At 40.2% G+C, this 16139-nt stretch overlaps 1 protein-coding gene across 1 annotated transcript in view; it reads right to left on the bottom strand.

Annotated features, from left to right (window-relative positions):
• The window catches only part of SLC28A3 (solute carrier family 28 member 3), a 46497-nt gene extending 45384 nt beyond the window's left edge, over window positions 1-1113 (bottom strand). Inside the window, exon 1 of the mRNA XM_056324893.1 lies at window positions 925-1113. Within this exon, the coding sequence (XP_056180868.1) occupies window positions 925-981 (57 nt within the window). The 5' untranslated portion in view covers window positions 982-1113. The remainder of the gene's footprint in view (window positions 1-924) is intronic.
• Between the last annotated feature and the right edge of the window lie 15026 nt (window positions 1114-16139).

Here is a 16139-nt window from a genome sequence, read left to right as displayed (position 1 = left end):
GCATTTCCAAAGACCTTTCTGTGTTATTTGAATAGCGTTGGCTGATACCCCACTATGTGCTACCCTTACTGCTAGCTGAGCTCAGGGGCAGTGTAAAGATCAGAGGCCGCAGAGGAAAGCAAGGGGTACTTCGATAATACAGCACTCTTTAGAGCCGCTTTCTCCCTGACCTGTTCCACCTTCAATAATAAACACAGTGAATGGCCTGGCTGTGGGTTTGCAAATTTCTGTTTGTCCCTGTTCTAATTCCTATAAAAATGCAGGGGTGCTGGGCACTGAGAACAATAGCTAACTGGTTAACAATTTATTTTTTTTTGGTGCTTCTGCTTTTGAAATCTGCATTTTTAAAATGGCTGTTAACATTACTTTATGCACATAACATGCAGAACCCTCTGGGCTGGCTCTGTGCCCTTCTTGGGAGCAGAACAAGACAGTTGCACTTATTTTATGCATGGAAGAAAGAAAATATGCCCCACTGTGATTACGTGATCATTTTTCTCACATTATTAATATACATTGCTTTGATGAGATGTACGTCTGCTGCATAATGATGCGTCTCTTCAACAAAACTGAATTATTTGCCCTCAGGAAATCGCAGTAATTGATACAGCAGATGGGAGAGGTGGATGGGCTAGTTGTGAGATACACCAGCCTATGAAATAACACTGAGTTAGGAGACTTTTCAAAGATACAGTGTACCAGGCAGCAGACGAAGACAATAGGCAGAGCCTACTCCTGAATGTGTCAATTGTGCTCCAACTTTTTGTACAAGAGACTTGTACATTGGCAGGATATCACTGCAAAGTACGTTGATGCAGGAAGACAGCATAAATTGCTTTTTCTTTGTTCAAGGACTGAAGTAAGCATTGTTCATTGTTTTTAAGTCCTTCCTCTTCCCCACAAATCAAAAGAAATCATAGTTACCTGGAAGGCCACATTGTGCACGCCTGGGTGATCACAGGTAGTGTCCTTCAGCTCCATGTGCCTCGCCTGGGCAGGAGAGTTTTGGGCGGATATTGGAAGTTGCTTGCAGCACAGGGGCACAGCAGCCAGTACCTGGTTAATCCATGTACAAGGTGGGTGAAAGTCACTTGAAGTGATGCTCTTTTTATCTGGAGCATGCTCAGGTTGCTGTTGCTCACTCATAGCTCCACCTTCTCACTCCCCTGGCACAGCCCCTTTTGGCCAGTGTGGGAAAGGGCCTTCGATGTTTCTTGAGACAAAAAGGAAGGATTACTGCGAGCCCCAAGAGGCCGATGTATCCCTGGGTGATCCCAAAGGCAAAGGTGTGTACTTATATGACTTCTGTCTTTCCTCCCTTGCTTGGGGGAAAATCTTCCCTACCCAGATCTTTGAGAGGTCAACACAGTTTTAGTCTTTTTTTTACAGCTATTCTCAAATCACTGTTTCTACGATGTTATCACAACTCTGTTTTCATAGTGGTTAGGGACTTAATCTAGAAAGAGAAAACAAGGGAAAATTAACAACTCCCAAACCGCCAACAAATACTAGTTATGCATTTTTAGTTGGCATGCCAAATCTTATGGCACAGGCTCATTTGATTATCTGTCCTCAGTTTACTCATCTTTAACTGGAGTTTTCTAATAACTTTCCAGGCTTGCTCTTTGCAGTATGGCAGTTATATTCGTAGAACTATCAGTCTCTTAGCCATGTTTTTTATTTTGGCTACCTGTGGACAGCTTGTTCTGTGTAAGGTCTCTGAAAATAGTAGCACTATTACAGACACTTATGTCAGATAGGATTTGAATGAATATAATTTTTGTCTTTAAGGACAACAAAAATGAGAGAGAGTTCTGTTTCTTTGAAATACAGCAATGTATATTTACGTACTCATTAGGTGCCTAAATTTGTAACTTTCTACACAGGGATTGAAAATGTCACAAATTTTGCCTCATCCTGTGAAAAAGCAAAAAATTATGTGCTATTTTAGGAATAAAGACAGAATGGACCGGCACAACAATATATTCTTGCAAATAAAGAACAGTTACATGAAAAATTAAATTATGCATCTTTCTGAGGAATCTTCCAGCTATGTTTTAATTGTATTATAAATCATACAGTTGCAATATGTGCTCTCTGAATCTCATAACTGTTGCTCAGAAAGAAGGACTAGGGTTTTTTCTTTTATTCAGTTAGGAGCACATGACTTTTAATGATATATTCTGTTTGTCAGTATTCAGAATTTTTTTTGATGCCCTAGGTTTTGAAATCAACAAGTTTGTTGCTATTTGTATTTACCCTGTGAGTAGACTGTGACTAATTGCTTCTCTCTATACATTATTTGCCAGCAAAAATAGCTGCAAATATCTTTAACAATGTTGATATAATTGCCTGCTGATTACTGCATACCTCAGCTGTTTCTCTCTTCCTTTCTTCCTTCTCTCCTCCTGCCAATATTGGACACATGAGTTTACTATCAGAGGGAAGAGGGCAGAGGAAACAAAGTAGTGAATCATCTTCAAATCCAGCCCATTGATTCCTAAAAACCGTACTCTGCACTTGAATGTTGGAAGAAAGTTCTGCCCTGCCTGGTAACTATGCAAAGACACAATTCTGCTATTGTTCCTCTTCTTCTGGCAACTCATTAGATACTTTTCAGAACTGGTTTTCTCATTGAAAAAGGTCAGAATAACACTAATGTAATCACTTCAGTGCAAAGTTTCCTCCCCTGGGTTGTATTTTCTGTTAGAAATCTCACAGGATACTGAAAACAAAACCACCTACAAATCCAAGAAAAATCCTGAACTCACTATAGAAAACATGAAATATGCTATTTCTCTATGGACAAAGGACCATGTAATTAACCAGAAGGTCACAACTCGCTGATATATTTTTCATGATTAGCCAGCAGTCTACTTGATGTCTCATTTACAGCAAACCCCTTCCCATTTCTGGTTAGTTTCTATACTCATATGAAGACATCAGCTTTCAAGAAGTGTCATGCGTCTGAAGGATATCACATCCTGCTATTTCAATTGATAACAAGCCTGGACATTTGTTTTCCACTTGTGTGATTCCTCCAGCTATAAGAGGGCATTAAAGACTCATTCTTCTATTTTTTAGGGTGCTTTTACATTAGACTAACAGTGCTAGACTCAAGTCAATTCGTGTTACCAAAATTCTACTGACTAATAACAGAGAGAAAAATTTACAATAATCCAAGAGTTGCTTCCTAAAAATAGCCCTAAGACACTTTATGTTTCATCTCAGTCTTTCTACATGAAATCTGGGCTCTCTTTCTCTTAGTTAGAGGAAGACCAATCAAAAAACCTTATTCTTTCACTAAGTTTCACATATAAAAGAGATTCATGTTTTTCCTAGTGTGAATAATATATGGAGAAAGTTCATTCTCATTTGAAGACATAATTTTCCTGGTTGCTTCTCACTTCCTTTTTTAATGGTAGGAGTGTATGAATTTATTGAAAGAATCCTTCTGTTTTGGTTAGCAGGACTGAGAAAGTAGGAAAGGAAAGCATTTTATTGCATTAAAACAGCAATCTGGAAAAGGAGCTCAACAGCACAGTAAGTATGAAAAACTACTTTTTTATATGGATTAAGGAAGATTTCATTTAAGTGTATTTTATATCTTTGCAACTTTGCAGACAGCTGGCACAATGAACAACTTATCACATATATGACAAACAGAAAATGAATAAACTTGAGAAATGAACATTTTAAAAAAAATGTATAACAGTTATTTTTTTGGATCCTTTGCTCAAAAATCATGAGAGGTGTTTTCAGTCACTCCCCAGGAATTTATTAAGGAAGCAGCAAACTTAAACACCAGCCCTTCAGAGTGTTTTCCTTGGAGTCTTATGTAGGTAAAGGAAACCAGAAGTCTTGCTAGCAAGGGAGGTTTTCAGCTGATCTTCATACTTTTGATACAGAAAAATGTTCCTATTTATAATATAAAGTAATACAGATTGGTATAAATGGGTATATTACAGGCAATGGGAGTTTTGTGCTGACACCAGACATCAGTATCTCTCTTGGAATATACACAGAGGTCTGACTAAAAAAACCGGAGTATTATGGCAAATAAATAAAACTTCTGGTTAGCACAAGAAAACCTTCCAATACCAGTGCTAAGTAACTTTGCTATGAAATCCTAATCACAATGGATAGTATTGAGAGCCTTTTTGTGCTTCAAGTAATAGCACACCAATGCCCAACTTGCTCTGAAATTTTCATGCAGACTGGCTAGGCCAGAAAGAGTTTTTGGGGTACTATAAAATATTAATCAACAGTGCATTGCTTACTGTATTCACAGCAGGCAAATATGTAGCAATAAGATTCTTAATAATTTGTTAGGTGTATTAAAAGATGAGCAGAAATATGAAGAAACAGATGAGGTATCTAAAAAGAGTAAGGCCATCCTGTTTGTTTCATTGCTGAACTGTCAGAAGCTACTTTATAGTTAGGATTTGTACAGTTGCTCAGAAATTAAGATTTTTTTACATACTTAATTGATAATATTCAGTGTTTATAGTTGTGCTAGTTTTACTCAGCTGTGGTTTCTAGAACATTTCAGTAAAAATTTCAAAAGCTTTGAGACAATAAATACTTGAATAAATTCTCTTAGACACCCTGGGTTAACCGTGACTTCAAATAAAAAATACAGGCTAGGCCATGAGGTGGGCAGAGAAGCTTCAATCCTGACCTAATGAAAAAATACAGTTAGATTTTCCAGGGATACTGTTATTCTGAAACTCAGTGACCATGTTTTTCTATGCAAATTATTGCCAGAGCCACTGAGATCTCCATGATGAAAACCAGGGGAAAATAATGTAACCCCAACAGCAGAGTTGTGGGAGGAGTCAGTGTAAAACTGCAGTTGGACAAGTATTTTTATGATTATTCCATATTACTGCTTAGATTTTGCTCCTCAAAGGAAAGGTGAGTGAAAGAAAAACATGGTTATCATTTACAAATGGTTGGCAAGTAGAAGATTAATTGCTTTACTGTTTCCTATATATCATGAGATTTATTTAGGCAGTCCTGTTTACCACTCCACTGTCTTCTCTGAGTGAAAAAGGTCCTTTCCATGTTTGAAAAAACTTTGGGCAGAAAGGACATTCCTTGTTAATATCTATAATGTCCAAGCTGCAGGTGTTTGCACTATGGCCTATTCAGTTTTTAGAAACATTTTCATTAGGATACCAATGTAAAAGATAAACTCTAAACCTCAACAATATCATGAGAATAAAGGATGAATGGAAGTTAAGTACTGTCTTCTGGGAAAGAAATACAACTTTATGTGTGTGAAATCAACACACATTTTTCTGGGAAAATCCAACTTTGGGACTCATTTTTACCAAAGGGGAACATACGTTTTCAAAATTCCCAGCTACTGGTCCTGCATTCTTAGGAGAAAAGTATAAAGCAAGAAGTTCTTATCAAGATAAAAACACTTTTTAAAAAATCACAGCAATGATGAAATGTGGACACAAAACCCTGAATATCCAGTTTTAAAATTTTTTTACATCTGTACAAAGTAACAGTAAATGCTATTAAAGAAAGATCATGTGGTTTTGCAGCCATTTTTGTACAAACATATATTTTGCATTTCTCATAAAACATTGATCTAAATCAAACTGTTCTGATCCTTCACAAGAAGTCTTTCATTAAGAAAGAAAAGAAACTATTTAAATTTTTGGAAAATTAAGTAAGCTACTCATGGGAGCGGTGGGAGAATAAAGGCTGGACATCCAGAATATTTTAGGATTTCAGACATAACATCTAGCCTGTCTGGAATACTTTGAATTCTTTCACAATGTATGTTGGGGAATTTGTTTGCTATGTAGATAAATGGTGGGGGGAAACCATCAGCATTTTCAGAATAATTTTAGCTTTTTGCCAGATGACTTTATGAAAATATACTACTCACACAGTTATGAGGTGGCTGAGTGGCCAGGTGCTGCCTTCTTTCCCAGCTTCTGCTGTGAGTTCAGTCTTTGGTCGACAGTAGTCACAACCTCTTGCCCAGGAAATCTCCAGCTCCTACTCTGGCTCCCAGCTGTCCCTCTGAGATGGTTTTGTAACGAGTTACTCACTTCCTCTGTGTTCTGTGGCAATAGAAATGAAACTTTGTTATGCTTCCTAGTTGTCCTAAAGTTGCCCCTTGACAGGAGAGAAACATTAATGCAAAAGAACTTCATGTTTAACGAACACCATCAATTAGGGCGGAAAGACTTCTTGGAGGAAAGTCAAGGGCCTTTGAGAGCTATTGTATTTTACCTTGTGACAAATACCCGTGTAAGGCTAAACAGCAGGAATCCTACACCTGTTGATTCTCAGACATTAGCAGCAACTTCAGGAGAGTTCAAAAAGACCACCCCAACCATCCCAAAGGGGTCAGACTTCAGTAGAAACAGAGAAAAAGGATTTTATGTCATCTTCTAATCATGTGACACAGGCTAAGTAAAAGAAACTAACATCACATAGATGTTTCCATAGCACATTCATGTGGAATGAAAAGAAACAAACAAACAAACAAAACTCAAATAAAAGAAGAAAGGTATACACTTGAAGGTGATAGGAAAGATTATTTTGAAGAATACTAATAGGGAAATTACGATAGAAATTTTATCCAGGTTCAATGGCTATATTTCAGAAAGGATTCGGTCATCTGCAGGTGGGAACCTTGGTGTGAATGTAAGCTCAAAGACAGAGAAATGCAATCAGGCTTACCAGGGTGTCTTTTAATGTCTTATTCTACCAATCTGAAATTGTCTTAATCTAAAAAGCTGAGGGAAAAAAAAAAATCTATTGGTTATCTGTCACAGACTGTTTCTTCTAACCTTTTATGCATAGAAATATAACTGTCATCAATCTATAAATGTCACATGCAAAGATAAGCTGAAATGTTAGCATACCATATTTCCTTTGGACAGTGAGTTGGTGTTTGGTTTTTCGTATTTTATTTTTTTCATATTTTTTTAATTATTATTTTAATTCTGCTTGAGAAATTATACCTTTTGTGTGCTGGAAATCTTTAAACACCACTTCTGGTCATTGCTTAGACACATGAAGAGATCCTATAGATGGTGTAAAATCAACTGGTTTTGGTGAGACAATTGTGTCAATACATTTCATGCAGGATGCAGTTTAGCTTTGGGCATCTGTGCAGACTCAGTTGATTTTTACTTTGTAGTAATTTTGCCTTTCTGTTCAGTGAGATGAAATGCTATAGAGAGTCAACAAGACAGCTAATCACTGCAGTTGTGAAAATTAGACCTCTGAGGCAGAAAAATAATTAAAGTAATGCATGCATGTTGCATTTTCTGTGAAGGCAGGTGTGGCAAAACCCATGAAAAGTAATTTATAATTGCAATACAAGGAGGAAATTCAGGTTCTTCCTGTGGTTATAGTTGTGGTGTGGTTGGCATGTGGCAGGGTTATGTACACAAAGACTGTGTCTGTGTGCATACCTGGAGTGCTTCTTAACAGGAACTCCCTTCTTTGTCTCTGTACAGATGAGAAGGTGTACTCATTTGTGACAGATTACTTGACTGAATTCCTGTCTTGCTTTCTCTCAAAGCAACTGCCTCTTTGGTACTGGATCTCTCCGTGCACTGCATTCCCGACAGCACCAGGACTCACCCTGGCAGACCCAGCAGGGCTGAGACCAGTGGATAAGCACGATGAGCATGTTAAAAAGTGTCGATTAACACCCTGGGTGGAGAAACAGACTAATCCTGGCGGCTCCTCAGGCACAGAAAGCAGTTGACCAAAATGTGCATACATAAGAGAATTTGAGTAGTCAGTAGAAACTGTTCCTGCATATGTAGGAATGGTAAGGTAGGATTGTCTTTTGTGTATAGCTAAGATAGAGTAAGTTTTGTAGGTACATAAAAATAGCCCATAGTAATGGGTCATGCATTTGCTGGAGTTGTCCTGCTAATAGGACCGACCGAGCAGAACACTTTTAATCCTAGTAGGATCAGTAGGACTGTAAAAACTCACCTCAATTTCAGTTTTGGGAGTCTCATTTGATCCAGTGAAGATGCCATTGCAATGCTTGCAATGGGGCAGCCCTGCACCATCTGCATAGTGACTGACAGCCCTTTTTGACAGATTCAGTTCCCCACATAGGCATTACCCTATCTGTGCAGAAGATTACAATAAATTATTTTTGTAACTAACACTCTGTCTGTGAATGCCTGTACAGCTCAGGGAGTCTTTCTCCTGAAACAAAATCTTCTGCTATAAAACAATGTCAATAATTTCTACTTTTTTTAAAGTGAGGCCAGAATATGACAAGTTTTGAATATTTCAATGTTTATTATACAGTTGTTTGTTCCCGTTACAACACAGACAATGACACTTACCTACTTCATGAAATGCTTTTTACATAAGTAGAGGTGTTCTGCTCTGAACTGCCAGTGCAATATAAGCCTGAGTATGGTACTGATCTTTAAGATCTTTCAGCACAAATCAATGTTTTGCTTATGATAAAGTGTTTCAAAAGGACCAAAAAGAGGGCAGTCATGGAGCATTACTAATGCAGAAATCTGAAGAATCTGACCAAAAGTCCTGAAAGTGTTTAGATGTCTGTTTACAAAGAAAAGATATACACATAGCACAACACTTACTCTTATTGCTTCCTTGATGCACTTAACAGTGTTTCTGGAGCTTGGAACTGCAGGACCTCGGTAAGCATGAGTTTAAACCAGACAGTGGGAATCCTCAATTACTGAGTAATGAAGAGGACATCACAAAAAGCGCTGTGCTTACACTCCTTACATTTAACAGTAAATCACTCATTGATATTATTGGGATCCAAGGTAATTTAGAAACAGTGTGAATATACTGTGTTCAGTGTGGTTTCCCTGTGGAGAATTCATTACAGAGGCAACAAAGCTTCACAGCTGTAAAAATCACAACCAACATAGCTTATACTACATTCAGAGCTCTGCTGATTAGTCCCTGGGCTGGCACTGTCACATTGAGGTTAAATATTTTTACACAGAACTGTAAAATTATCAAGTTACCTGGGTTAGAAAACCAGCAGCACTAGAGAGAGATTTAACCTTGATGACTCTAAAACTTTCTTAACTGACAACAAAAGGTCTTATCTTTCCTTTTTTATCCATCACCTAGTCCACACTGTCAGTTCAGCAAGCTTACGTTTTCAAAATAGCAGAGCTAAGGACTGCGCCCTAATTTACTGCTCTGACCAGGACCCCTAGCTTCCATTCCTCCAGCCTCAGACCCTCCTTACTAATGCAAGAAATGTGGTAGGAGGAATAGGATGGGGGCGTGTGCTATCCTAAGTACCTTTTACCTAGCATACTAGTACTAGAAGTACTTTTCATCTGTCACATGTAACAGGGCCCGCTGAAGGATGTGAATCATAGAATCACAGAATGGTTTGGGTTGGAAGTGACCTTAAAGACCATCTAGCTCCAACACCCCACCGTGGGCAGGGACACCTTCCACTAGACCAGGTTGCCCAAAGCCCCATCCAGCCTGGCCTTGAATGCTTCCAGAGATGGGGCATCCACAGCTTCTCTGGGCAGCCTGTTCCAGTGTCTTACCACCCCCACAGTAAAGAATTCCTTCCTAATACCTAATCTAAATCTACCCTCTTTCAGTTTAAAGCCATTATCCTTCATCCTATGTCTACATACCATTGTAAAAAGTCCCTTTCCAGCTTTATTGTAGGCCCCCTTAAGGTGTTGGAAGGCTGCTACAAGGTCTCTTCTGCAGGCTGAACAACCCCAACTGTCTCAGCCTGTCCTTGTAGGGGAGGTGCTCCAGGCACCTGGTCATCTTCATGGCCCTCCCCTGGACCTGCTTGAGCACATCCATGTCCTTCTTATGCTTGGGGGCTCCAGAGCTGAACAGAATAGTCCAGATGGGGTCTTATGAGAGCAGAGTAGATGGGGGAGAATCACCTCCCTCGACCTGCTGGCCACACTTCTTTTGATGTAGCCCAGGATATGGTTGGCTTTTTGGGCTGCCAGCACACATTGCCAGGCCATGTTGAGCTTCTCATGTACCAACACACCGAAGTCCTTCTTCTCTGCCTAGTCTGTATTTGTGCTTGTAATTGCCCTGACCCACATGCAGGACCTGGCACTTGACCTTGTTGAACTTCATGAGGTTCTCATGGGCCCACCTCTCAAGCCTCTCAAGGTCCTTCTGGATGGCATCCCTTCCCTCCAGTGTGCTGACCACACCACACAGCTCAGTGCTGTTTGCAGACTTGCTGAGGGTGCACTCAATCTCACTGTCCATGTCATCAACAAAGATGTTAACCAGCGCCGGTCCTAGTACCAGCCCCTGAGGAACGCCACCCACCCATCACTGGTCTCCACTTGGACACTGAGCCATTCACCACAACTCTTTGAGTGCAACTGTCTACCCAATTCCTCACCCACCAAGTGGTCCATCCATCAAAGCCATGTCCCTCCAGTTTAAGGAGAAGGATGTGCAAGACACTGTTAAATGAACACTGTTGTGTGGGACAGTGAACTGTGTGTGTGTAAAGAATTAGGACTTAATCAGGATAAAGGGCTATATTAATACAAGCTCTTTTGGGGCAAATTTCTTACCCATTACCTTTGGGGTTTTTTTGTTGTTTTTTTTTTTTTTTTGGTTTTGTTTTGTTTTCCTTGTCTGGTACTGGTACTTCTTCTCAGAAGATGGAAAATACACTACTCATACACCCTCATTAAACAATCCTACTTCAATTACATATCTCAAGTTCAGTGTAATTAGTGAATTTGAAGCAGGGCAAGCACATACTGTGGTTTTGAATAAATATTCCATAGATCTACAACAAGAACAAACCTTCAAAAACAAGCCCAGTATGGAAGACAAAGCCTTTAAGACAAATGAGGTTGAATATAACATATTAACTTGAAGTGACTGGACTAAATCTCTCCCCCATGCTGGTTTCCTAGGTGTACTAGAGATGATATAATGTCTCTCTGCTTGATGCAATGGGATCACCCAGTGTGAATCTATTAAAGGTCACCTCTCGAGTGCTGAATGTGACTTAAAAGAAATCAGAACACCAAAACCTTTTAAAAGAAAGGAAGAACCCTCCCTTTTAAATATAGGGATGTCAGTTTGTTGAAATACTTAAACATGATTAAGCACTGTTTATTATTTTCCATATCTGTGTATTTTATATTTATTGACGAAATGCACAAGTTGAAGTAAAATATGCTTCGGAAGAGAAAATAATTCCTTGCATTGTGAAATACTACAGCAACCAAGGGCAACGTGCACTCGGCTTGAACTCTCAGGCATTTTTTTTAAACTGCTGCTGTCTGGGGAGGGAGAGGCACCGTTTAAAATGTTCTTTTGAATTTTTAATGGTTATTTAGAAGTTCAGGCCTTTTCTACAGCTGAGGAGATAAAGAGGTCAACGGTGGCTAAACACCACTCAACACACTGCTGTTAACACAGCTAAAGCTGTTATCATTCTAATAGCTTTCAGGGAAGGCTTGGCCTAGAGCAGAGCTTGGGGCAGCTCTAGATTGCCCCAGCATCACAGCAGTGTTGCCCAGCCTAGCTCTCTCAGCTGAAATGAATGCTGTTGGAGCTTGGAGACATTTGCTCCCTGTACCATCCCAGCAAGACCATTTTACCCATTCCCTGTACTAATTTTTTTTGGGGGGGCAAACAGTTAAATACGTATTGCAAGACACCCAGCTCAGAATTATGCCTAAGATCAAAAATACATTTTCCAAGCACAGTCTGGAACTCCTCCTCCTCACTAAGAAATTCAGGACACACATTTTTAAAGTCCAAGTGACACAAAACTACAGCTTGTCTGTCAAGGCAAAGGATTTAACAGGATGTAAGTGGATTTGGACAATCAGTACCATAATCAGCCAAAGGATTCCTCCTTCGGTCAACAGATCTTGTGTTCACATAGCTAATATGTCAGTTGGAGGTTTATATCTGCAGTCTGTGTTTTGCAGATCTTTTTTTACCATGCTTCAAAAATTGCGAAGCTCCTACCTTGTACGTTTATTATAACATTTCCATCCTGCAGGGTGTACATACTGATGGCTCATTAGTATTGTTTCAGCTAAATATTTGCTGCCTAGTGACCTTTTTGTATTTCTTAAATATACTGCTAGACAAAGCAACCTAATCATAAGACTAACACATTATAACCTGGAGACAATTTTTCCTTATGTTTCTTACAAACAGCAATGATCAATTCCACTTCACCATATTGCAGTGTAATTTTTCTCCCAGCTTTTTCAACAGAGCTCCCTATAGCCAGCCGATTGGTGCCACTTAGATCCAAGGTCTGATGATGCACAACAATGTTGCCACAGAAGTAACTATTCTGCATTGATCTAGCTTATAGTGGAGACACTTTTGTAATTTGCTGATAGATATTGCACAAAACTTCTAGACAGAGAAGCCTACTGTCCACCTTAGTCTTCTGATCCCCCATACTCTTATAGTTCCCTTTGATTTTAATATATTTCATTACAGGTTGCAATTTCTCTGCATGTCTTAAAATTCCGTATGTTTTGGACTGTACAGATCTGTGGGATCCTTCAGGGTTACTGATGAATAAATAAGACCTTTTGAAGAACTGGGAGAGGAAGGATAGTGTACAGGAAGTCAAACCCAAATCCATTCGGGCTGCATTTGCAAACGCGAACTGCGTACACAAACACATTCCAGTGGGCTGGGACAGGGGCATATTCAGTATGTATGAGGAGTAACACCTTGCTTAAAAGAAGCAGTGGCGGAAAAATGGAATTATTTACCACTGGACTAGAAAGTAAAGAATTAATTTAAAAGTAGGAAGGAATTGTAACTATGCAGCTGAGCAAGAAGTTCTGGTTAGTTATGGAATCAGGTACAGAACGTAAAGAAATAAAAGATCTTGTGTGCCAGAAAACCAGCAAATGCCAGTTGACTAGTGAATGCCATGTGAAAAGAAAAAAGTAAATAGAAGGCCAGATCTCCCAATAACCACTGTTAAAGTACTTGCTAATTCCTTTTCTATTCATGCCATCCTTTATAGCCTTTTCTCACATGAACAGATTGCCCGTTGACACCCTCTGGAATTGCTAACTACCATCCATGTTGGAGCCTCTATCAGAAAAGCTGGCTTTTCAGGCCAGACATAACCAGTAAGTCAAATGCAGGACACATTTGTTTCTGGCTGACTATCCAGCTCCTCTAGGGGCAGCTCTAATTATTTGTGATGGATTATTCATTTTACAAAGCTTTACACTTAAGTAATTTAAATTCGAAAATTCCACTGGAAGCAAATTACCTTGCAGAGCTGCCCTGCACCAGCTGTACATCAGATTGTTAAGCAGCACCAAACCAGAGTGTGGGAATCGTATTACAGTCCTAGTAGTGATTGATGTGGGGAACCATGGAAGGTCAGGTGCACCCCCTGACCCCTTTCTTTCCTGGGAGGGGAAATAATCTCCAATAATTTATTCTAAACAGAGAAGTAACATTTGTTGGTAGCAGAAATTCAGTATATGTGTGTGTTCTCCAGATAGGCCACACACCAGAGGCTGTCACAGCAGGAAGCCTCTGTTTATCCTAAAGTGATACTGTTAGTAAGCACGGCTCTTCTGAGCTGCCTTTGCGGTCTGAAAAGTGAAACTAAGCGTTATTCTTCCTATTACTTTTACACGATTATTCATACGTATGCCTTCATTCCTCGACTAAACAACAGAACAAAAAAATCTGGCCCATGCATAGACAGATGTATTGCTTAGTGTACGTTTGGATCAGTTTTCCTTCGGAGAGTCAAAGTTTAACTTGGAAGACAGTGCTGGCTTTCCCTACTGTCTATGAGGGCATCCAGAAGGAGAGGTCATCCCTGGCCCTAGATCCTCAGCCCAGGCACAGCAGCAGCCATCTCCCTGCCTGCCTCCTCCTCTGCTGGCACCAAAATCCTCCCTTCTGTTTTGACCTGGTACCTCCTACTTGGATTAACTGTAATCTTCCTCTTCCCAGCACTTACATTAAATCACTCCTTATCTTGTTTATATGTCTAGTCTTCCTGGTAAGGATTTTCTCTCTTTGTCAGTATTAGTGTCCCTAAGCTCAACAATGCCAGTAATACTAATTACTGCAATACTAGTATTTTACACACACAGAATAACCTAACCTAATCCTGCCTATAAAATCGTCTTCTTGTTCAGTGTGTTGGATCACATTTAGAAATACCACATTGATTACCTCGTTATCTTCCTACATCATACTCAGGCTTTTAGTCTCCATCTTTAAGCCTTATACAATATTGAAGCTATTTGTTCTGTCTCATCTCTCCTCTGTTTTTACCTTGGGTGTCCCATATGTTCATATTTCTGCTGCAGTCTCCAGCTTTATTTATTGTAATTTCCCCCTGAATTCCTTTAGTTTTCCTAATCTTTCCATTTCACTCTTTCTTTCACCTCTTTCTCTGCCTCTCAACTTCCTATGTCCTACCCTGGTGCTGCCTAAGCTTCAAAAAGTTGCACAATTTCTGTCTGCAAGCAGTTCCCTTTAAGTCTCTCTGAAGACTGTTTAGTCAGAAAGCTCTCTTCCCTCTGCTTTTCTCACTGATGGCTGTTTGCACCCAGTTCCCTCACAACTTGGTATTTACACTGCCTATACAGTCATTTACAGTGTTACAATTAGCATGGCCAGAGGACACACTTTTTTGATGACTGCAAAGCACTCTTTGTACATTAGCTGCTTAAAATAACATGTAGCGAAAAATGCAAGCATAAATATTGATAATAAGAAGATCCTGATTCTTATTGTGGATCAGCCAGCTTACAGGAATAATGAGAAAAAAAACCCAGCTACAGTTTCTCTCTCTCACCGAAAATCACCAGTTTTGAAGAAGTATATTTGTCCAGTTAGATGTAGTTGAAATTGGCCTGTAAGCTCTAAAGCTAAGGAGGGGAAATGTGTTTGGTGCCGGTGAGCTAGAGGGCCAGGCACACAGCAGGGTCTGATCTCCCAGGAGCAAGAAGTGATAAGGGCCAGGAGCTGGTCCCTGCCTTTGGGTGGGCTGTGCTCAGGGGGTCACCAGGGGGCTGGAGGGCTCCCCCCAGGCATTGTAGGGCTGTGTGGCATTGCAATCAGCGCATGGACTGAGATGCTCACATTAATGCCAGCCTGTGCAGGTGCTGGCAAGGATCCTGTGTATTTGTGTGTGCTTTCTCCTGTAAGCCCTTGCCAGCACACCTAAGTGCTGAATCAAGGGAGAGAGTTCAAATTTAATATTGGGACATACCAGGAAATGGAATATGCCTTACAGTCACAGAAGCCAGGCCACGGGGAGAATAATTGCCCATCCTGGCTGCACTTTTAAAACTCTAATGCAGTTCTCCTGTCTCCAGGAGGATGGTTGCATTTACCTGTACGTTCAGATTCAATAACTGTTTGACACTGTACCAGAGAGACTTGTATACAAGCATCCACAACTGATGTATGCCGTATATTAAAATCCACATCTCTGCACATAGCTGTAGATGGAAGAGTCTGCCCTGCGAACACGTCTGTTGGGCACTTGATGGCAGTATTCGCATTGGGTTCTTCCAGCAGTAACTCCAGTAGCTTTGCGGTTTCCAGTGCAGTCTCTGGAGAGCTTTGGGCATTTTTGACTGCCTGAGATGGGGGGCATGCAGGGAAGGGAAAGAGAAAATCACAGAAGAGGAGTGTAAGCACAGCAAATATGATTTACTCTTTTCAGTACTACTGCCACTGTTACCAGACACTATTTTGCTGTAAATGTTTCGTTTTCCGGCTTACTGTCGACTTTCTGCCTCAGGAGCTCTCATTGACCCTATCTGCTCAATCTCAGGACAAAAGTTAAGGGAACAGTTATTTGAAATCTGTCGCAGTGTGGCTGATAACATTGATCTGGGGTATATTGATTAAGAGTGAAGGTATGATTGTTATGACAGCATTATTCTCCACTAATTCTTGCCTTCAAGGGGCTACAGTGCTTCAGCAGTGGCTGAAGCACCTGGCAACTTGCTAGTGATGCAAAATATCTCTAAACAGGTGAGTGGGTAAGAGTGGTCCCCAAGTGCAATGAGAGGCAGCTTCCCACACAGCTTCCTGCTGACCTGCCAGTGGTGATACTTTCGGAGATGGTCATCTGAGGCTGCCTA

Source organism: Falco biarmicus, chromosome Z (genome assembly GCF_023638135.1).
Source record: "Falco biarmicus isolate bFalBia1 chromosome Z, bFalBia1.pri, whole genome shotgun sequence".
Classification (NCBI taxonomy): Eukaryota; Metazoa; Chordata; class Aves; order Falconiformes; family Falconidae; genus Falco; species Falco biarmicus.
Note: the sequence above shows the minus strand (reverse complement) of the source record. Positions and strands in the feature narration are given on the sequence as shown.